At 31.1% G+C, this 22,063-nt stretch overlaps 4 protein-coding genes across 4 annotated transcripts; all 4 read right to left on the reverse strand.

Moving 5' to 3' along the window:
- Window positions 1-10,152: 10,152 nt before the first annotated feature.
- Window positions 10,153-11,763, reverse strand: LOC149402903 (uncharacterized). The gene is made up of 4 exons (XM_089610039.1): window positions 11,684-11,763; window positions 11,285-11,479; window positions 10,595-10,717; window positions 10,153-10,513 (listed from the first exon to the last, which is right to left on the reverse strand). Exons 1-4 carry the CDS (start codon window positions 11,759-11,761, stop codon window positions 10,403-10,405), a joined length of 507 nt encoding a protein of 168 aa, XP_089466165.1. The 5' UTR covers window positions 11,762-11,763; the 3' UTR covers window positions 10,153-10,402.
- Window positions 11,764-12,808: 1,045 nt separating this feature from the next.
- LOC149402904 (uncharacterized) lies at window positions 12,809-14,287 on the reverse strand. The gene is made up of 4 exons (XM_089610070.1): window positions 14,208-14,287; window positions 13,809-14,003; window positions 13,111-13,233; window positions 12,809-13,029 (listed from the first exon to the last, which is right to left on the reverse strand). Exons 1-4 carry the CDS (start codon window positions 14,283-14,285, stop codon window positions 12,919-12,921), a joined length of 507 nt encoding a protein of 168 aa, XP_089466196.1. The 5' UTR covers window positions 14,286-14,287; the 3' UTR covers window positions 12,809-12,918.
- An 877-nt stretch (window positions 14,288-15,164) lies between these two features.
- On the reverse strand, window positions 15,165-16,783 carry LOC149402905 (uncharacterized). The gene is made up of 4 exons (XM_089610017.1): window positions 16,704-16,783; window positions 16,305-16,499; window positions 15,634-15,756; window positions 15,165-15,552 (listed from the first exon to the last, which is right to left on the reverse strand). The coding sequence occupies exons 1-4, from the start codon at window positions 16,779-16,781 to the stop codon at window positions 15,442-15,444; spliced, it is 507 nt and encodes a 168-aa protein (XP_089466143.1). The 5' UTR covers window positions 16,782-16,783; the 3' UTR covers window positions 15,165-15,441.
- An 833-nt stretch (window positions 16,784-17,616) lies between these two features.
- Window positions 17,617-21,698, reverse strand: LOC149402906 (protein ENHANCED DISEASE RESISTANCE 2-like). The gene is made up of 11 exons (XM_089609340.1): window positions 21,517-21,698; window positions 21,010-21,085; window positions 20,674-20,895; window positions 20,486-20,569; window positions 20,192-20,362; window positions 19,953-20,088; window positions 19,684-19,846; window positions 19,205-19,333; window positions 18,806-19,000; window positions 18,131-18,253; window positions 17,617-18,049 (listed from the first exon to the last, which is right to left on the reverse strand). The coding sequence occupies exons 3-11, from the start codon at window positions 20,852-20,854 to the stop codon at window positions 17,939-17,941; spliced, it is 1,293 nt and encodes a 430-aa protein (XP_089465466.1). The 5' UTR covers window positions 20,855-20,895; window positions 21,010-21,085; window positions 21,517-21,698; the 3' UTR covers window positions 17,617-17,938.
- Window positions 21,699-22,063: the final 365 nt, after the last annotated feature.

The raw sequence follows: 22,063 nt of genomic DNA on the forward strand, positions 1-22,063 counted from the left end.
GGCATGGGAGTTGCACAAATTTGCCTTGGCCGTGTGCCTAAAATCCGACTTTTATGATATTGGTATTTACCAATATTTTCTCTTTAGTTGTTTAAATAAATGAGAGAGAATAATATAAGATATTGTCTTTTATTCTCTCCTTATTTAAAGGAAAGTATTTAGGAGAATATATGAGAATATATTTAAAGGGAAATAATATATTCTCCTTTATTATCTCACTAAATAAAATATTCTCTATTTAAATAGAGAATAATATCCCATCGATATTGATCTGATGGATGAGAGAAAAAGTAGGATTCACTTGTTGAGATCCAATGGCCTAGATTAAATCCTCTAGTGTGAACACAATAAAAGGAAATAATATATTCTGGAAGGTTCCATGAATATCTCATTTTACTACTATAAATATGGGTTCATGAGACGGCAAAAATTAGAAAAAGGGATTTTGACCTAATAATTTCGTGGCTCTCCCTCTTGGCCGTGCGAAATTTTCTGCCTCTCCCCCTCGGAAATTCGTTTCCATTCTTAGTAAAATAAGAGCGAGAATTTGAAACACCACGTTTCTCATCTAGTGAGATAAAGACTGTGCCCACTCATCTTTCTTATTCGTCTCGGAGATTACGTTTCGGAAAACTAAGGTGTCATCCTCGAGTCCTTCATCAAGACGACGCAAGGAGTATGCAATTGGTTTAGGAGCGTTCTGTAGTTGAACCGAAAATCAATGTAAGTATTCGTTTTTCTTCAAATCAGTTGCTTGATAAATATGCTCTCGTGAATTAAATTAATTAAACATAACTATATCTTGTTAAATATAACCATAATTTAATTAGCTTATGATCAGCGTAATTAATTATTTTTCCGCATTAATATGGTTATATGGGAGAATCATCTCCAACGAGTGGTATCAGAGCGATTGTTCGTGTCTGATACGCGCTTGATTCCCCAACAAGTGGTATCAGAGCTAGATGTTATGATTAATTAATCGATTCGTTCTTGTAATTAATTTAAATATGGTTTGAATGAAATTATATATGGATGTGAATTTGATGCAATTCAATATATGATATGTGGATTGTGATTCGTGGTTTGATCGTAGAATATTTGATTCTCGATTTTCTAGATTTTTTTTGTAAAGCCGAAATTCAAAGGGTATAGGCTTTATGTAATTATTATTATTATTATTATTAGTATTATTATTATTATTATTATTATTATTATTGTAATCCGATGGTGCGACGTTCTTGATCACGACGATCGGCAAGAGACGGACACACAACGAAGAAGCATGACGAACGAAGAAAGCCTCCACGACTACGCCATAAGAAAACATGTCACAAAATTTTGTGACAAGTCTCGGCCGTCCTCTTCGTGCCGGGCTGCGCCCTCGTGGCGGCAGCGGTCCGGTGCAGCCTCATGTCTAATCTTGACCTAGGTCAAGATTAGAGGATTCGTCCGGGCCTCAGCCTGGAAACCCTAGTGGGCCCGCATTAAAAAAAAAATTACCGAAAAAAATTAAGTTTTTAAATGTTTTATTTAATTAATTGTATGGGCTGAGCCTTAATGATTTTTATTTAAAACATTACAAAATAAATGATTATTATATCGATTTATTTTCAATGGGATATTAGAATGGGCCCTTACTTAATTAATTTTTTCGATAAAAAAATTAGAAAAATTAAATAATTTGATATTGATTTATTTTTCTAAGGGACATAAGAATGGGCCCAATTGAATCCGTGGGCCAATATGATTGGACTCATCTTGATTTACTTTATAGATCAAATAGGAAACGATCAATCCAAATCAAACCATACTTACATGCTCTTGCTTGTTTATTTAATTACTATGCCATGCTTGTATGCTATAACTTAGATCATGTATCGTATGTTAATGGTTGTAATGGGCTTTCATTCATTAAAATTGTCTAATTGGATTAGGATAGTTAATTAATGAATGAGTTGAACGGATCGGAGAGCTTTGTCACCAAGCCGATAAGAGGCTAAGCTGAGAGGTTCTTAAGAAGACCTAGTGTCTCACCTCCTCTACTGGGAGCTTTTCCATGATGGAATACTATTAGGATAATCAAGACTAGATGTCACGAATTCCTAATCACTAAGCTATATCGAAACATAAGGGTAGCTTAGAAACACTCGAGTTTTTAATATGACTTAGTTAACTCGAGTGGATCATCTAGATTAAAGTTAATGCTAGAAAAAAAAAATTAAAATACTGATCAAAGTATATTAAGTCGTAAGGTCTCCAACATTGACACAACACTGTGAGGATGAAAGATCCCCTCGTGACAGGCGGTTTTCTAAACATGGTGGTCAGTTTCATTCGGAAGGGCTTTTCTGATTCCAATACCAAGGTTGTGTCTCTGACGATAGGTGGGAGGGTTGATCTCTGCGTGTACTAGTTACGCTAGTGCGTATGAGCTAGATTTCTTTCACTGAAATGTTGGGTTGACTCATGCATGAACCAACCGGTGGTTGCTCATGTGGCCAAAGATTCCTATAAAATTGGTAGTTAGTGAGAATAGTTATGAAGATACATGTACTATGATTGGTCACTAATCTAAGATGGTTCTCATTTTCACTAGGTGCACTCCGTTACGTCACCGGAGTGAAACGGACTGTGGCTATTAGTCGAATTACCTTGGAATATTAAAACTGGGTTCTTTTGATTAGTATTTTATCCCGTGCATGTTTGCATTATAGTTTTTATTTCCTAAATTATATTGATGGTTGTTTCTTTTCATATTGCTAATAAATGTACTTTTATGTTTTTAGTAATCATGTCGAACCCTATTATGGCCCTATTGTCGAAAGACGTCCTGACTGGAGATAACTTCCCTAAGTGGAAGTCGAATCTCAACATTGTGCTTGTGAGTGAAAGCATTCGCTTTATCCTCACTGAAGACAGACCTCCTCTTCTCGCTCATGGTGCCTCCAAGAACTTGATGGAGGACTATGACAAGTGGACTACTGCCAATAACAAGGCGGTTGCCTACATGCTCGCAAGCATATCTGATGCGTTGCGAACTAAGATGGAAGGGATGGAGACCGCTGTGGAGATCCTTGACTCGTTGCAACAAATGTTTGGGATGCAAAGCGAGCAAGCCCGCATTGAGCTCACCTGTAAGTGCACTAGCACTAGGATGACTGCGGGAACTCCGGTGAGGGATCATGTCATGAAGATGACTAACTACTTCACCGAAGCTGAACTCCATAGGGCACAGATGGATGAGGTTACTCAGGTGGGAATAATCCTGAATTCCCATTCTAGTGACTTCATACAGTTTACGTCCAACTACATCACGAACAAGTTGACGTCTGGATTGTCTCAGCTGTTGAATGAACTACAGACTTTCGAGTCTATCACTCGACATGGGAAGAACAAAATGTCGGCTCTCTATGCTGACAAGAGTTCTTCGCCTAAAACCAAGAAGAAGTTGACTTCTGGTGCTGAGTCATCTAAGGCACGCCCGAATACTTCAAAGGGGAAAGGTCCCGCTAAGAAGGAAAGGAAGAACTTCAAGAGAAGTGGAAAAAGAAAATAGAAGAAGCAAGAAAGCATTGGTAAATGCCACCACTGCAACACTGAAGGCCATTGGAAGAGGTATTGTCCTTTGTACTTGGCTGAGCTTGAGAAAAACAAGAAGAATGCTGGTATGGTACCTTAAAATTTATGATTAAAGATATCCTAAAAATGTTTTGAGGATAATTATTCATGAGCATACTTCTTTTCTTGTTGCAGAGCAGATCTGATGGAGTACACGTGTGTAGACGAGCTTGCTGAACAATGTCGGATTCAAGCCTGAATTGTAGAGAAGCTCATGCTCCGTTTGAATATCTAATTTTCCGCTAGTTTTATTACTTTCATTTTTGGATTTATTTTTGAACATGGGATGTGTCATTTAATAATCCGAGGTTTTATGGACTGTAGCCTTTATGGTTATTCCAGATAGGATGGATCTTTCTTTCTTTATGTTTTATTACATTATTTATGAACACGTGGTTGTGCCTTTAAATATTTCCTTCTATAATTGAATGTCTTGATTGCTTTTATGATATTTGAATATGCATGAATGCTTATGTCCTTATGAAAAAGATATAGAATATGAAGGTCACGTTTTTTCCGTTCGTATGCTATATAGAAGCACAATAAATAAATATAAATATTTTCTAAGTTAATATCTCTGTTAGAATTTAATTAGCTTTTATTGCTTCATTAAATTCTTATGTTGAATACGTTTTATTGTTTAAAAACTATTTAGAGCTTTGAAAGCATCTAAATAATTATTACCATTATTCGACAATGACTTGTGCGAATAATAAGTAATAAAGGAGACACAACTAAAAGTTAGTGTTGATGACGAATTAAATTAGTGGGAGCTTCCTTAATTGGAACGTAGTCACTAATATTCGTATTGATTGAGTGGGAGCATCCTTGAATGGAACCTAGCCACTCTAGATTTATTGATTGAGTGAGAGCATCCTTAATTGGAACCTAGCCACTCTAAAATTCAATAATCGAGTAGGAGCATCCTTAATTGGAACCTAGCTACTCTTATTCATTGACATAGTGGGAGCATCCATAAATGGAACATAGTCACTAAATAACCAATATTATTGAGTGGGAGCATCCTTAATTGGATTCTAGTCACTATTGTTCAAAAAAGGAGTGGGAGCTTTCTTTAATGAAATCTAGCCACTTGTTGTTCAATAAATAGCAACATCCTTCATAGGATTAAACCCATCATTGAAGATGGCATCCTTAACCGGAATGTATATGCTATTATTCAATAATTAAAGTGGAAGAGTAATCAATGATTACCTTGCCACATAAATCAATGAATTGAAAGGAAGGATAATTTTGAATTATCTTGTCGTTAAAATCAATAACCTAGTGGGAGCATCCTAGAATGGATCCTTGTCACTCTCATCAACAATAAACTTTCCTTGAATGGAAAGACATGATCTTGAGATATCACTCTCGATCAAACTAACTTGTCTGAAAGTTATTAGCCCATATTTAATAGATCTACCTGTTAAGCTATTAGCTTAAAGGAATAGAGAGATCTATAAAAGGATTAATGAAATGGTTTAAGCTTTAATAAGCTATAAGGTAAGGGATCGAGCCCTTAAGGAGAGACATTATCATCAATGATACTCTTCTTTCTGATACCACGAACCACTTCATTTGGGATCTTCAAAATTGAAGATGAACTGTCCTTTGAGGATGAAGTTCCAATAACATAAAGACATGGATCAAAGTAGTTATACTACTAAAACTTTTGAAATATGAAAGGTAGATCCTAAGTACTTAACGAACTAATCATGATTGTACATGGATGTTTTTTATAATCAATATTTTGAGAATGATCGATAAGTGTAGCTCCTAAACAAGTGTCATGAATAAAGTCATTACTATTATAGTTCTAGACCTCATTATGACACAAGTAAATTGACTAAGCTAACTGTTTCTAAAATTAAATTTAGAAACGATATGCTCGTTCCATAATGTCTCAAACATAGTTATTGATATAAGGTATGAGCTCAATGTTGAGGCTATTAACATTGCCTTTAAAAGGACCAGTAATTAGACCTTAGACAATGTCGTATTTCCGAGAATAACTACATGTGTTGTAAACACTGTAATTTATGGAAATAGTGAGATACTTTGTTATTTAAATATAGTAGATCCTTAAAGTACTGTGTATATATTGAATATGAACACGACAAACAAGGATGAACTATAAATAACCAAGTAATGGAAATAGGTCAATAAAGTTCTTATATAAACACGTTCAATAAATCACACTATAGTAAGTGGTGATGAGATCAAACCATGCAATGGTGCAACCTGTTTTGGCACCAAAGAGATGTACACCTTGATAGGGAGACTTGTTATCTTTAGATATAAAGTCTGGTGTATAATCTAAAGGTATGCGAAGTGTTAATTTGTTCTAAAGTAAATTTATTTACTATGAACAATTTGACTTGACCTTAAATGGTAAGTCAAAGATCACTTGCAAAAATGCATGAACTAAAATAATATGAAAATGGGACATATGTCAGATCGACATAAATGATAGAGTAAAGATAAAAGTGGGAATCCATATGATGGGAATCTCAATCCTGGGTCAAGGTCTAAACCGTCTATAATGATGGCGAAGAATTAAATTGGCTGAAGGAAACTTATCTTCTATGGTCAAAGTGGGAGATTGTTAGGAATATTGCCCACTTGAAGATAATGAATAAATGATTACTAAATTCGATAATAAGATTACTTTATTAGCATTATATGATTAGTGGGTTGAGTTCTAAACAATTAAAATCAATAACAACTATCTTCCATAGCCTCCGTATTAAACTGAGTCACGTGTTGGGCACCTGAGTTCGGGCGGTGAGCTAAAACGAGGTCGATGACTGATATACGCCTGGAAAGCTATATCTAAAGTCATATATGTGGAACACATAGGTGAAGGCTGATCACTATGTGGGAGCATTCTACACTTGTGGTAAGTGTACGACTTGGATAGGTCTTGGTTCTAGATGTGTCGTTTAAGGACCATTATGACACACTAACCGAGGCCGCTATGATGGTCACAGTGAGACTTGATCTGAATCCTGAAGTGATCATGGACACTGGGTCATGTTACTGAGCTCTTTGACTCATTCGCTAAAAGGCTATCCATGCTAATCACAGCTTATGTCTTGGGAGTCTCTCAGAGCATGATTCGAATGGGAAGTGATTTACAGATACGGAATCTAGCCTTCCTGAAAGAAGGTTAATGTTCACTCACCTAAGGGTTGATTCCAGAATTGATAAATTGCTAGCACTTTCGAAGTAAGTAACGTTCGAAAGAATCTTTCGCTGGGGAAACAACAATGCTTAGGGCTAATATGAATCAAGAGAAGTATAACAGAAAAATTGATTTCTCTTGACACGGGTTGAACCTAGAAGATCTTGATCACGAATTGACTATATCAGTGGACACTCGTCACGATGAGTAAATATAATTCTAGTATTAAAGGAGAGTTCATTCTTGGGTTACAAAGTGGAGTATTTGACCAAGATTAGACTAATCGATGGAAAAAGGGAAATGACTATTTCGTCTTTTTCATCGGATTTGTTAAGCTTCTATTACTAGGTCCATAGTCCCCGATTCGGCTCTGATAAAGGCGGATAAGAACTTTCGTATAATAATGTTTATCATTATTAATCTCACTTGCTGTAATTGTGATTGACAGCATTAATTCTGGAAAACGGGTATTCGCAGAATTAAATAAATATTTATGGTAGAATTGTTTATTTATTGTTGGATCAAGTAAATAATCAATTATTAATTTTTTTGTTGTTGTTAGACCAAGTAAATAAATAATTGATTGGATTTTAAGCAATTGGGCCTTGCACAAAATATGAAAATCGGATTTGGGAATTTTGGCATGGGAGTTGCACAAATTTGCCTTGGCCGTGTGCCTAAAATCCGAATTTTATGATATTGATATTTACCAATATTTTCTCTTTAGTTGTTTAAATAAAGGAGAGAGAATAATATAAGATATTGTCTTTTATTCTCTCCTTATTTAAAGGAAAGTATTTAGGAGAATATATGAGAATATATTTAAAGGGAAATAATATATTCTCCTTTATTATCTCACTAAATAAAATATTCTCTATTTAAATAGAGAATAATATCCCATATATATTGATCTGATGGATGAGAGAAAAAGTAGGATTCACTTGTTGAGATCCAATGGCCTAGATTAAATCCTCTAGTGTGAACATAATAAAAGGAAATAATATATTCTGGAAGGTTCCATGAATATCTCCTTTTACTACTATAAATATGGGTTCATGAGACGGCAAAAATTAGAAAAAGGGATTTTGACCTAATAATTTCGTGGCTCTCCCTCTTGGCCGTGCGAAATTTTCTGCCTCTCCCCCTCGGAAATTCGTTTACATTCTTTGTAAAATAAGAGCGAGATTTGAAACACCACGTTTCTCATCTAGTGAGATAAAGACTGTGCCCACTCATCTTTCTTATTCGTCTCGGATATTACGTTTCGGAAGACTAAGGTGTCATCCTCGAGTCCTTCACATCAAGACGACGCAAGGAGTACGCGATTGGTTTATGAGCGTTCTGTAGTTGAACCGAAAATCAATGTAAGTATTCGTTTTTCTTCAAATCGGTTGCTTGATAAATATGCTCTCGTGAATTAAATTAATTAAACATAACTAGATCTTGTTAATTATAACAATAATTTATTTAGCTTATGATCAGCGTAATTAATTATTTTTCCGCATTAATATGGTTATATGGGAGAATCATCTCCAACGAATGGTATCAGAGCGATTGTTTGTGACTGATACGCGCTTGATTCCCTTTCCCAACACCGTTTTCTCAACTGCGTCCTCAATCCTTTATTGAGTTGTATACGTGTCACGAAGTGTGAAGAGAAGACTCATTCATCTATGACGTATCCCTAAGGATAGCGGGCTTTGATGACCCTTCCTAGTGCCTATAAATAGAAGCAAATTCATATAAAATAGGACAATTTAAGCATATACATACATGTCATTTTTACGAGTTCTCACTTTCCTCGTCTTTTCTTTGTTCTTTGTAATCTCTTTTATTTTGTCACTATAACAATTCATTTAACCATTAATAAAAACTCACTCGCTATTCTTTCTAGTTTTTACATCTCGTATTTGAATTCACATAATTTATTGGAGCATAATTGATCTTGTGATGGAAATTTGAGGCTCATTAATTAAAAAAATCGAAATCGATTTTCAATAAGAAATCCTGAGACTATTCAAAATGAATTCTCATATCGTCACATGGACTGATGGGCGCAACAATTTAGTGGTTCCTACTTGCTAGCATCGTCTAATTCTAATTGTTGATTCCACACCAAGTCTATTGCAACTCTATTGTGACATCTTGGGCATATGCCTCTTATCTTAATTTTTTTTTTATCATACGCATAAAGATTTATCGTTTTTTGACTTTATGACTCGTATTATATATGTATTTTATGGAAATATTATAATCATTTGAAACTAATTGATTAGTAAAATAGTCAAAATTTAAAATTTTCAGCAAAATAGCTAAAATTACATGTAAAATTATTTTTGAGACTGAGATTAATTAAAATTTTGATGATTATTTATAAGCTATTTGTCACTCTAAAAAAAATTAATCCTAAGATAAAAAAAAGTTTTTGAAACCTGATTATTACACATATTATGTATTTCACTAATTTTAGACAAAGTTTAGCTATTTTGCAAATTCATTACTTTAAATTGGCTAATAATTAAGTCACCCTTCTTTACTTTAGTCTTGCATCTTCTATAACTATCTCCTTTTTATGAAAGCCACGTGTATTTTGTTCTAGTTAGAACTAAAAATATTTAATCAACACGCTTAACAATATCACATCTTATTATTTTTAGTTTTAGAAAGACACGATTTTTTTCCTTAGGGCATCTCCAATCCTAACATCAAATTTGGTATTGAAATCACACAACTTTTGTGTGTTTTTAGAACCAAATTATTTTTCAACTCTAATTACAACACCAAATTTCACACTAAAAATATTATTCTCTATTATTCTATTATTAAAATAAAATAATCTCTAATAAAATATTTCAATAAATAATTATAATACTTTTTTTTATTAAGTGATTAAAATTGTATCCTAATGTGAGTACTTAATATGAATTAAGATGTACAAAATTTAAAATAATAAAAATTTGAAATAAATATCACATGACAAATTTATTTTTTATGTTTATTTGTTGTGTTAAATTTTAACTTTAAGATTTATGTTTGAGTTTTAAATTTTTATTTGAACTTTGCTTTAATATGACTTTTGTAGTCATTTTGTTAATTTTGGTGTTTTAATATTATTATGGTTATATATATACACGTATAATTGATAAGAAGAAAAAAAAGTTGCCGTGTTACACAGTAACACACTAAATTTGACGTGTTACTTTGGAAAATGTATAATATAGTGTGACTTTTGCAGTATGATTGGAGACAATTTGACACTAAATATAGTGATGTACCATATGATTGGAGTTGAACTTAGAATAAGGGGTGAAAATCTAGTCTTTAAAATGGAAAAGTTCCCCTTTGTTTATTACAGATAAAATATACAAACAAAGAAGAAAATAAATTCTTGAAAGAATAGAACAGATGAAACCATATTGTTCAGAATCAAGAATAGCATATACTTTAAATAGTTTCATTTTTCTTTTTTTTTTTTTTTGGACCGAAGAAGTCTCTATTCCTAATTGTATTTCTGCCCTTTCGTGAAGAGTGTATCTTTGGTATAAAACTATAAATCTCTTGGGTGTTGTATGAATACATTTTTTTTTATCCAAGTCAGTCATCAAACGTCACTAGTGTTGGTATTTGGCCATGATTTACGAATTCGATCTTATTCAACCGAACACAACACAGTACTTGCTCTGGCAATTCATCTTGCTTTTGTGCCTGGGAAAAAAACATATCATAAGCACATAAATTTTAGATATGAAAAAGAAAAGAGCTTAAATTACACAGTGATTAACTCACTTGGATAGTCAAGCCCAAATCAAGAATTCCATTCGTAAATCGATCCCTGAACGATTCGAGTCCTTTCCTCGAAATGTAGCTAAATCGATGTATATCCAAATCAATTTCAAAGTAATTAGGTCCCTGTAGAAGAGTGAATTAATCTCAGTATTGTACACAAACAAAAAGGATATATATATAAATATATATATATATATATATATATATATATATATATATAATACTGCTCTAAACTAATTGATTTAAAAAATCAAAATTTAAGTTTTTATTTTTTAGTAAAATCAAAGTTATAAGTTCTTTTTAGCAAATTAGCAGTTGTCAATCAATTTATTGACACACACACACACACACACACACACACACACACACACACACACACACATATATATATATATATATAAATTTATATACATGTCAAAAAAAATTATTGACATCTATCATTGAGCTGTTTTGTTAATTTTAGACAAACTGCCATTATTTTTGTTAATATTAGATCAATTTTAGCTATTTTATAAATTTCTTAATTTTAATCGACTATTTAACTACAAGGCTAAAAATGAAGTTTTTCTTTTAATTGGTCATTTCGCAAATTCAATTAAAATAATTGGCTAGTGAAGGTTTTTTTGTTCTTCTTTTTTTTTTTTTTTTTTTTTTTTTTTGCATAGTGTAAAGTATAAACTAAATATGAACCTTGAAGAAATCATGTTGAGGCCTTGAAAGCACTGGCTTGTCATTATAAGCTTGTATTAGTTTTCTTTCGGCGGAACCAAGTTGAAGCTCCTCTGGATTGACCAGCCCGGCAAGAATTTTCAGTCGCTCACGGAAAGAAACCGTTGACTCCCTCGCAAACCCTTTAACTTTTTCCGTCTCGTCGTCTACAAATCTCTGTGGAGTAACAGAGAGAGAATCAATAAAATATGTAAATTCACAGGGAGATCTTGACATAAATTTTCGGTGATGAATTTCGACATGAATTTTTAAAAATAAATTATATTCTTCAAAAAATTTAGCTAAAAAAAAATAAAAAATGAGAACAATTAGCTTCTGTCGGAAAAAATGTTTTCTACGAGGTTTTTCACGAAAATATACCTTGATGTTCTCTTGAAAACAAGGAGAGATATTTTTGTCAAAATTTTCGGACAGTTTGAAATATAACACAAGGCTCATGCCTTCACATATTATGTATTTCACTAATTTTAGACAAAGTTTAGCTATTTTGCAAATTCATTACTTTAAATTGGCTAATAATTAAGTCACCCTTCTTTACTTTAGTCTTGCATCTTCTATAACTATCTCCTTTTTATGAAAGCCACGTGTATTTTGTTCTAGTTAGAACTAAAAATATTTAATCAACACGCTTAACAATATCACATCTTATTATTTTTAGTTTTAGAAAGACACGATTTTTTTCCTTAGGGCATCTCCAATCCTAACATCAAATTTGGTATTGAAATCACACAACTTTTGTGTGTTTTTAGAACCAAATTATTTTTCAACTCTAATTACAACACCAAATTTCACACTAAAAATATTATTCTCTATTATTCTATTATTAAAATAAAATAATCTCTAATAAAATATTTCAATAAATAATTATAATACTTTTTTTTATTAAGTGATTAAAATTGTATCCTAATGTGAGTACTTAATATGAATTAAGATGTACAAAATTTAAAATAATAAAAATTTGAAATAAATATCACATGACAAATTTATTTTTTATGTTTATTTGTTGTGTTAAATTTTAACTTTAAGATTTATGTTTGAGTTTTAAATTTTTATTTGAACTTTGCTTTAATATGACTTTTGTAGTCATTTTGTTAATTTTGGTGTTTTAATATTATTATGGTTATATATATACACATATAATTGATAAGAAGAAAAAAAAGTTGCCGTGTTACACAGTAACACACTAAATTTGACGTGTTACTTTGGAAAATGTATAATATAGTGTGACTTTTGCAGTATGATTGGAGACAATTTGACACTAAATATAGTGATGTACCGTATGATTGGAGTTGAACTTAGAATAAGGGGTGAAAATCTAATCTTTAAAATGGAAAAGTTCCCCTTTGTTTATTACAGATAAAATATACAAACAAAGAAGAAAATAAATTCTTGAAAGAATAGAACAGATGAAACCATATTGTTCAGAATCAAGAATAGCATATACTTTAAATAGTTTCATTTTTCTTTTTTTCTTTTTTTGGACCGAAGAAGTCTCTATTCCTAATTGTATTTCTGCCCTTTCGTGAAGAGTGTATCTTTGGTATAAAACTATAAATCTCTTGGGTGTTGTATGAATACATTTTTTTTTATCCAAGTCAGTCATCAAACGTCACTAGTGTTGGTATTTGGCCATGATTTACGAATTCGATCTTATTCAACCGAACACAACACAGTACTTGCTCTGGCAATTCATCTTGCTTTTGTGCCTGGGAAAAAAACATATCATAAGCACATAAATTTTAGATATGAAAAAGAAAAGAGCTTAAATTACACAGTGATTAACTCACTTGGATAGTCAAGCCCAAATCAAGAATTCCATTCGTAAATCGATCCCTGAACGATTCGAGTCCTTTCCTCGAAATGTAGCTAAATCGATGTATATCCAAATCAATTTCAAAGTAATTAGGTCCCTGTAGAAGAGTGAATTAATCTCAGTATTGTACACAAACAAAAAGGATATATATATAAATATATATATATATATATATATATATATATATATATATATATATATATATAATACTGCTCTAAACTAATTGATTTAAAAAATCAAAATTTAAGTTTTTATTTTTTAGTAAAATCAAAGTTATAAGTTCTTTTTAGCAAATTAGCAGTTGTCAATCAATTTATTGACACACACACACACACACACACACACACACACACACACATATATATATATATATATATATATAAATTTATATACATGTCAAAAAAAATTATTGACATCTATCATTGAGCTGTTTTGTTAATTTTAGACAAACTGCCATTATTTTTGTTAATATTAGATCAATTTTAGCTATTTTATAAATTTCTTAATTTTAATCGACTATTTAACTACAAGGCTAAAAACGAAGTTTTTCTTTTAATTGGTCATTTCGCAAATTCAATTAAAATAATTGGCTAGTGAAGGTTTTTTTGTTCTTCTTCTTTTTTTTTTTTTTTTTTTTTTTTGCATAGTGTAAAGTATAAACTAAATATGAACCTTGAAGAAATCATGTTGAGGCCTTGAAAGCACTGGCTTGTCATTATAAGCTTGTATTAGTTTTCTTTCGGCGGAACCAAGTTGAAGCTCCTCTGGATTGACCAGCCCGGCAAGAATTTTCAGTCGCTCACGGAAAGAAACCGTTGACTCCCTCGCAAACCCTTTAACTTTTTCCGTCTCGTCGTCTACAAATCTCTGTGGAGTAACAGAGAGAGAATCAATAAAATATGTAAATTCACAGGGAGATCTTGACATAAATTTTCGGTGATGAATTTCGACATGAATTTTTAAAAATAAATTATATTCTTCAAAAAATTTAGCTAAAAAAAAATAAAAAATGAGAACAATTAGCTTCTGTCGGAAAAAATGTTTTCTACGAGGTTTTTCACGAAAATATACCTTGATGTTCTCTTGAAAACAAGGAGAGATATTTTTGTCAAAATTTTCGGACAGTTTGAAATATAACACAAGGCTCATGCCTTCACATATTATGTATTTCACTAATTTTAGACAAAGTTTAGCTATTTTGCAAATTCATTACTTTAAATTGGCTAATAATTAAGTCACCCTTCTTTACTTTAGTCTTGCATCTTCTATAACTATCTCCTTTTTATGAAAGCCACGTGTATTTTGTTCTAGTTAGAACTAAAAATATTTAATCAACACGCTTAACAATATCACATCTTATTATTTTTAGTTTTAGAAAGACACGATTTTTTTCCTTAGGGCATCTCCAATCCTAACATCAAATTTGGTATTGAAATCACACAACTTTTGTGTGTTTTTAGAACCAAATTATTTTTCAACTCTAATTACAACACCAAATTTCACACTAAAAATATTATTCTCTATTATTCTATTATTAAAATAAAATAATCTCTAATAAAATATTTCAATAAATAATTATAATACTTTTTTTTATTAAGTGATTAAAATTGTATCCTAATGTGAGTACTTAATATGAATTAAGATGTACAAAATTTAAAATAATAAAAATTTGAAATAAATATCACATGACAAATTTATTTTTTATGTTTATTTGTTGTGTTAAATTTTAACTTTAAGATTTATGTTTGAGTTTTAAATTTTTATTTGAACTTTGCTTTAATATGACTTTTGTAGTCATTTTGTTAATTTTGGTGTTTTAATATTATTATGGTTATATATATACACATATAATTGATAAGAAGAAAAAAAAGTTGCCGTGTTACACAGTAACACACTAAATTTGACGTGTTACTTTGGAAAATGTATAATATAGTGTGACTTTTGCAGTATGATTGGAGACAATTTGACACTAAATATAGTGATGTACCGTATGATTGGAGTTGAACTTAGAATAAGGGGTGAAAATCTAATCTTTAAAATGGAAAAGTTCCCCTTTGTTTATTACAGATAAAATATACAAACAAAGAAGAAAATAAATTCTTGAAAGAATAGAACAGATGAAACCATATTGTTCAGAATCAAGAATAGCATATACTTTAAATAGTTTCATTTTTCTTTTTTTTTTTTTTGGACCGAAGAAGTCTCTATTCCTAATTGTATTTCTGCCCTTTCGTGAAGAGTGTATCTTTGGTATAAAACTATAAATCTCTTGGGTGTTGTATGAATACATTTTTTTTTATCCAAGTCAGTCATCAAACGTCACTAGTGTTGGTATTTGGCCATGATTTACGAATTCGATCTTATTCAACCGAACACAACACAGTACTTGCTCTGGCAATTCATCTTGCTTTTGTGCCTGGGAAAAAAACATATCATAAGCACATAAATTTTAGATATGAAAAAGAAAAGAGCTTAAATTACACAGTGATTAACTCACTTGGATAGTCAAGCCCAAATCAAGAATTCCATTCGTAAATCGATCCCTGAACGATTCGAGTCCTTTCCTCGAAATGTAGCTAAATCGATGTATATCCAAATCAATTTCAAAGTAATTAGGTCCCTGTAGAAGAGTGAATTAATCTCAGTATTGTACACAAACAAAAAGGATATATATATAAATATATATATATATATAATACTGCTCTAAACTAATTGATTTAAAAAATCAAAATTTAAGTTTTTATTTTTTAGTAAAATCAAAGTTATAAGTTCTTTTTAGCAAATTAGCAGTTGTCAATCAATTTATTGACACACACACACACACACACACACACACACACACATATATATATATATATATATATATATATATATATATAAATTTATATACATGTCAAAAAAAATTATTGACATCTATCATTGAGCTGTTTTGTTAATTTTAGACAAACTGCCATTATTTTTGTTAATATTAGATCAATTTTAGCTATTTTATAAATTTCTTAATTTTAATCGACTATTTAACTACAAGGCTAAAAACGAAGTTTTTCTTTTAATTGGTCATTTCGCAAATTCAATTAAAATAATTGGCTAGTGAAGGTTTTTTTGTTCTTCTTCTTTTTTTTTTTTTTTTTTTTTTTGCATAGTGTAAAGTATAAACTAAATATGAACCTTGAAGAAATCATGTTGAGGCCTTGAAAGCACTGGCTTGTCATTATAAGCTTGTATTAGTTTTCTTTCGGCGGAACCAAGTTGAAGCTCCTCTGGATTGACCAGCCCGGCAAGAATTTTCAGTCGCTCACGGAAAGAAACCGTTGACTCCCTCGCAAACCCTTTAACTTTTTCCGTCTCGTCGTCTACAAATCTCTGTGGAGTAACAGAGAGAGAATCAATAAAATATGTAAATTCACAGGGAGATCTTGACATAAATTTTCGGTGATGAATTTCGACATGAATTTTTAAAAATAAATTATATTCTTCAAAAAATTTAGCTAAAAAAAAATAAAAAATGAGAACAATTAGCTTCTGTCGGAAAAAATGTTTTCTACGAGGTTTTTCACGAAAATATACCTTGATGTTCTCTTGAAAACAAGGAGAGATATTTTTGTCAAAATTTTCGGACAGTTTGAAATATAACACAAGGCTCATGCCTTCACATATTATGTATTTCACTAATTTTAGACAAAGTTTAGCTATTTTGCAAATTCATTACTTTAAATTGGCTAATAATTAAGTCACCCTTCTTTACTTTAGTCTTGCATCTTCTATAACTATCTCCTTTTTATGAAAGCCACGTGTATTTTGTTCTAGTTAGAACTAAAAATATTTAATCAACACGCTTAACAATATCACATCTTATTATTTTTAGTTTTAGAAAGACACGATTTTTTTCCTTAGGGCATCTCCAATCCTAACATCAAATTTGGTATTGAAATCACACAACTTTTGTGTGTTTTTAGAACCAAATTATTTTTCAACTCTAATTACAACACCAAATTTCACACTAAAAATATTATTCTCTATTATTCTATTATTAAAATAAAATAATCTCTAATAAAATATTTCAATAAATAATTATAATACTTTTTTTTATTAAGTGATTAAAATTGTATCCTAATGTGAGTACTTAATATGAATTAAGATGTACAAAATTTAAAATAATAAAAATTTGAAATAAATATCACATGACAAATTTATTTTTTATGTTTATTTGTTGTGTTAAATTTTAACTTTAAGATTTATGTTTGAGTTTTAAATTTTTATTTGAACTTTGCTTTAATATGACTTTTGTAGTCATTTTGTTAATTTTGGTGTTTTAATATTATTATGGTTATATATATACACATATAATTGATAAGAAGAAAAAAAAGTTGCCGTGTTACACAGTAACACACTAAATTTGACGTGTTACTTTGGAAAATGTATAATATAGTGTGACTTTTGCAGTATGATTGGAGACAATTTGACACTAAATATAGTGATGTACCGTATGATTGGAGTTGAACTTAGAATAAGGGGTGAAAATCTAATCTTTAAAATGGAAAAGTTCCCCTTTGTTTATTACAGATAAAATATACAAACAAAGAAGAAAATAAATTCTTGAAAGAATAGAACAGATGAAACCATATTGTTCAGAATCAAGAATAGCATATACTTTAAATAGTTTCATTTTTCTTTTTTTTTTTTTTTGGACCGAAGAAGTCTCTATTCCTAATTGTATTTCTGCCCTTTCGTGAAGAGTGTATCTTTGGTATAAAACTATAAATCTCTTGGGTGTTGTATGAATACATTTTTTTTTATCCAAGTCAGTCATCAAACGTCACTAGTGTTGGTATTTGGCCATGATTTACGAATTCGATCTTATTCAACCGAACACAACACAGTACTTGCTCTGGCAATTCATCTTGCTTTTGTGCCTGGGAAAAAAACATATCATAAGCACATAAATTTTAGATATGAAAAAGAAAAGAGCTTAAATTACACAGTGATTAACTCACTTGGATAGTCAAGCCCAAATCAAGAATTCCATTCGTAAATCGATCCCTGAACGATTCGAGTCCTTTCCTCGAAATGTAGCTAAATCGATGTATATCCAAATCAATTTCAAAGTAATTAGGTCCCTGTAGAAGAGTGAATTAATCTCAGTATTGTACACAAACAAAAAGGATATATATATAAATATATATATATATATATATATATATATATATAATACTGCTCTAAACTAATTGATTTAAAAAATCAAAATTTAAGTTTTTATTTTTTAGTAAAATCAAAGTTATAAGTTCTTTTTAGCAAATTAGCAGTTGTCAATCAATTTATTGACACACACACACACACACACACACACACACACACACATATATATATATATATATATATATATATAAATTTATATACATGTCAAAAAAAATTATTGACATCTATCATTGAGCTGTTTTGTTAATTTTAGACAAACTGCCATTATTTTTGTTAATATTAGATCAATTTTAGCTATTTTATAAATTTCTTAATTTTAATCGACTATTTAACTACAAGGCTAAAAATGAAGTTTTTCTTTTAATTGGTCATTTCGCAAATTCAATTAAAATAATTGGCTAGTGAAGGTTTTTTTGTTCTTCTTTTTTTTTTTTTTTTTTTTGCATAGTGTAAAGTATAAACTAAATATGAACCTTGAAGAAATCATGTTGAGGCCTTGAAAGCACTGGCTTGTCATTATAAGCTTGTATTAGTTTTCTTTCGGCGGAACCAAGTTGAAGCTCCTCTGGATTGACCAGCCCGGCAAGAATTTTCAGTCGCTCACGGAAAGAAACCGTTGACTCCCTCGCAAACCCTTTAACTTTTTCCGTCTCGTCGTCTACAAATCTCTGTGGAGTAACAGAGAGAGAATCAATAAAATATGTAAATTCACAGGGAGATCTTGACATAAATTTTCGGTGATGAATTTCGACATGAATTTTTAAAAATAAATTATATTCTTCAAAAAATTTAGCTAAAAAAAAATAAAAAATGAGAACAATTAGCTTCTGTCGGAAAAAATGTTTTCTACGAGGTTTTTCACGAAAATATACCTTGATGTTCTCTTGAAAACAAGGAGAGATATTTTTGTCAAAATTTTCGGACAGTTTGAAATATAACACAAGGCTCATGCCTTCACCATCGCCGTCGCCTAGCAATATTGACGCAGGATAAATAGGAATCTGCCAAAGAAAAACAAAATATGAAAAAGCCAACAAAAAATAAAAATTAAATTCAGGCTCAAAATTGTAAGTTTTTTATTTTTTATTATTAATAGTTTTTTTTAACATTTACTAGCTCTCTAACAATTATGAAGCCTTGGACTATTTTACATGACTTTTAAGTTGGAGTGCTCTTTCTTATTTTGCTATATTGTATTTTCAATTTCCGAACCTGGCCTAATTTTATGACCGGTTATAATTTTTGTATTATTCTTTAATTATAGTTTAATATAATCTTGCAAGCTTTTGGAGTGATGAATAATAGTACTTGAATGTATTATATATATATATATATATAAAAAAATTAGTACCTGAATGTTGACAATAAGAAGGGAAGGGACTTTGTCATGGGGTTTTAGAGAAGGAAGATCAATGTGCTGAGCAATGTGGTTTATCTTTCGCGGGCTCATGAATAAATCGACCCCGAACGGCTCGTACGGGCTCAACCCCGGAGCCGCCTGTTTTTGCTTATCTCTGAATTTTTTTGTATTCACCCAAAAAAAAAAAAAAATTTAATCCCAGTCACAAAAAAAAAAAAAAATCAAGTCATTGAAAAATATTAAAAAAAAAAATTACTTGCCTAAAATAGTTATCTCCGCGGAGCTTAAAAACTGAAGGCGAGACCTCGGACCAACACCCCGGGATGGGTTTCTCTCCGGTCGTGCACGGAATTCTCAGCCCTGCTCTCGGTCGGAACACGAGCTTCTCACTAGAGCCTTATAGAAAATAATAATAATGAATTATAAATTTGCCTGTTTACACAATAATCATTGATAGCTATGAACAATGATGAGACTCAGTGGATGAAAAGAGGCTTACAAAATTCAGTCAATTCGTTGCCGTCGACGGATTTCCTCTTGTAAGAGAGCATGATGAGAGTGGATTGTTTCCTCTCTTGAGTGATCTTGTCAGCCGAGACGTGGATGCTCTCGTAAAACTCCTCGTATTTACTCTCGTATTGCACCGGATTGCTTGCCAGAGGAAAACCATCTACCACGAAGTAATAATAAAATGAGCAAATAAGTTCGAGTCACAAATTTTTTTAAAAAAAATAATTTACATAAAAATACTAAGATTTGGTCACCTGTAAAAAAAATTAATAAAAATTTGTACCTCCGTGAACGCTACTGAATTCATCGTCGGAGTCGGACTCAAAAATACTAAGCGAGTCGTACCACGCTTCTTCTTGGCACGTCCCTGCGTGAGCATTGAAAATCGATTATTATCAATTAAAAATGAAAAAAAAAAATTGAACAAAATTTTAAATTAAAGAAAAAGCTTAATTGTTTATTTTTTAGCACCATTGGTGTCAAGTTGTGTGTTGTTCTTGTGGTTCTTCCATTTGAACTGAGTGAGATGAAATTTGAGATTGGAGACCTCTCTCACACGCTCGGGGACAGAAGCGGTATTTTTTCCCCGGCATCTCTTTCTCCGCATCATCGGAGATATTCTCTTGTTCGATTTCGACACACAACCACCCATTATTTACAGTTGACTGTATTTGCAAGGGCTAATACCATAACCTGCCATGAGTTCTTAACATTATAACTCCGTTTGAATTTATTTATTTATAAAAAAAATAAAAAAAAAAAAAAAAAAAAAAAACCTTTTATATTGGTGGATCAATAACTACATACCTTTAAAATGGGTCACCTGTTGGCCTTAAATCGATGCATCACATTGATTTGTTAGCTTCTACTTCACTCCATCGATCTACAAGAGTGAAATTCAAGATTGATCTTAGAGAGAGAGAGAGAGAGAGAGAGGTAAATCATGAAAATTTTATTCTAACTAATATGAAATGAAACTGAAACTAATAAAGATGACAACAGTTAACAAACCAGAAAAAAAGGTTTTTGACGATTGATCTTTGAACCACAAAATAATAGCGTAACAAGAGTTATGATGAGGTATGAAATAAAGCGAAGAAGAAGAAGAAGAGAAGAAGAAAGGAGATGAAACGGAAGGGTTCTAATTATGTCAAAGTCTAGTAAGATTTATATATATTTTCCTCAAAGTCTCTATCGTCTGATAATCATGTCATAATTTAAAGAAACATCACAATTATAACTTTTACGATATGAATGAATGAAATGCTATCACGAACCTTTAAAAAAATGGAGAGAGAGAGAGAGAAAGAGAACCTGGGAATGGAAAGGAAATCATATTCTGACGTTGATGGAAAGAGAAGAAGGAATCAGAGAGTCGGGATTCCTTCTTCCTTATATGAAATGGAAGGAATTAAAGCCAAGAGAAACAGAATTAAAATAACGAAATTAATGATATAAGACACTTTACGTAACACAACGCAACGCGAAGCAAAGAAGTCCGTTGAATTCAGGACCAATAAAAATAAAATTTAACCTCTCTGTCTTTCGGTGTTCGTTTTTACTTTTTTTTTTTTTTTGGTGTATATATTATTTCTGAACCGTGAACCCGTTTCTCTAGATTTTCGCAGCCAGGTTTGCATTGTGACTAAAACAGAAACATCAAAACTTATATATATATGTGTGTGTTTATCAAGTTTTATAATATATGCCACTAGGACAAATCGACCACGCTTCTTCTATTCCACACGTGTGAATGTCAACCTCGGGTTTTTATACCCACTACTTATTCAATTTTTTTTTACAATATATTTATTAGTGGCTAGATATTTTTACTTAAATATTCTACTTTTTTTATTATTTT

This window comes from Urtica dioica, chromosome 3 (assembly GCF_054948205.1).
Source record: "Urtica dioica subsp. dioica isolate 48M chromosome 3, U.dioica_male_clone48M_v1_H2, whole genome shotgun sequence".
NCBI classification, from domain to species: Eukaryota; Viridiplantae; Streptophyta; class Magnoliopsida; order Rosales; family Urticaceae; genus Urtica; species Urtica dioica.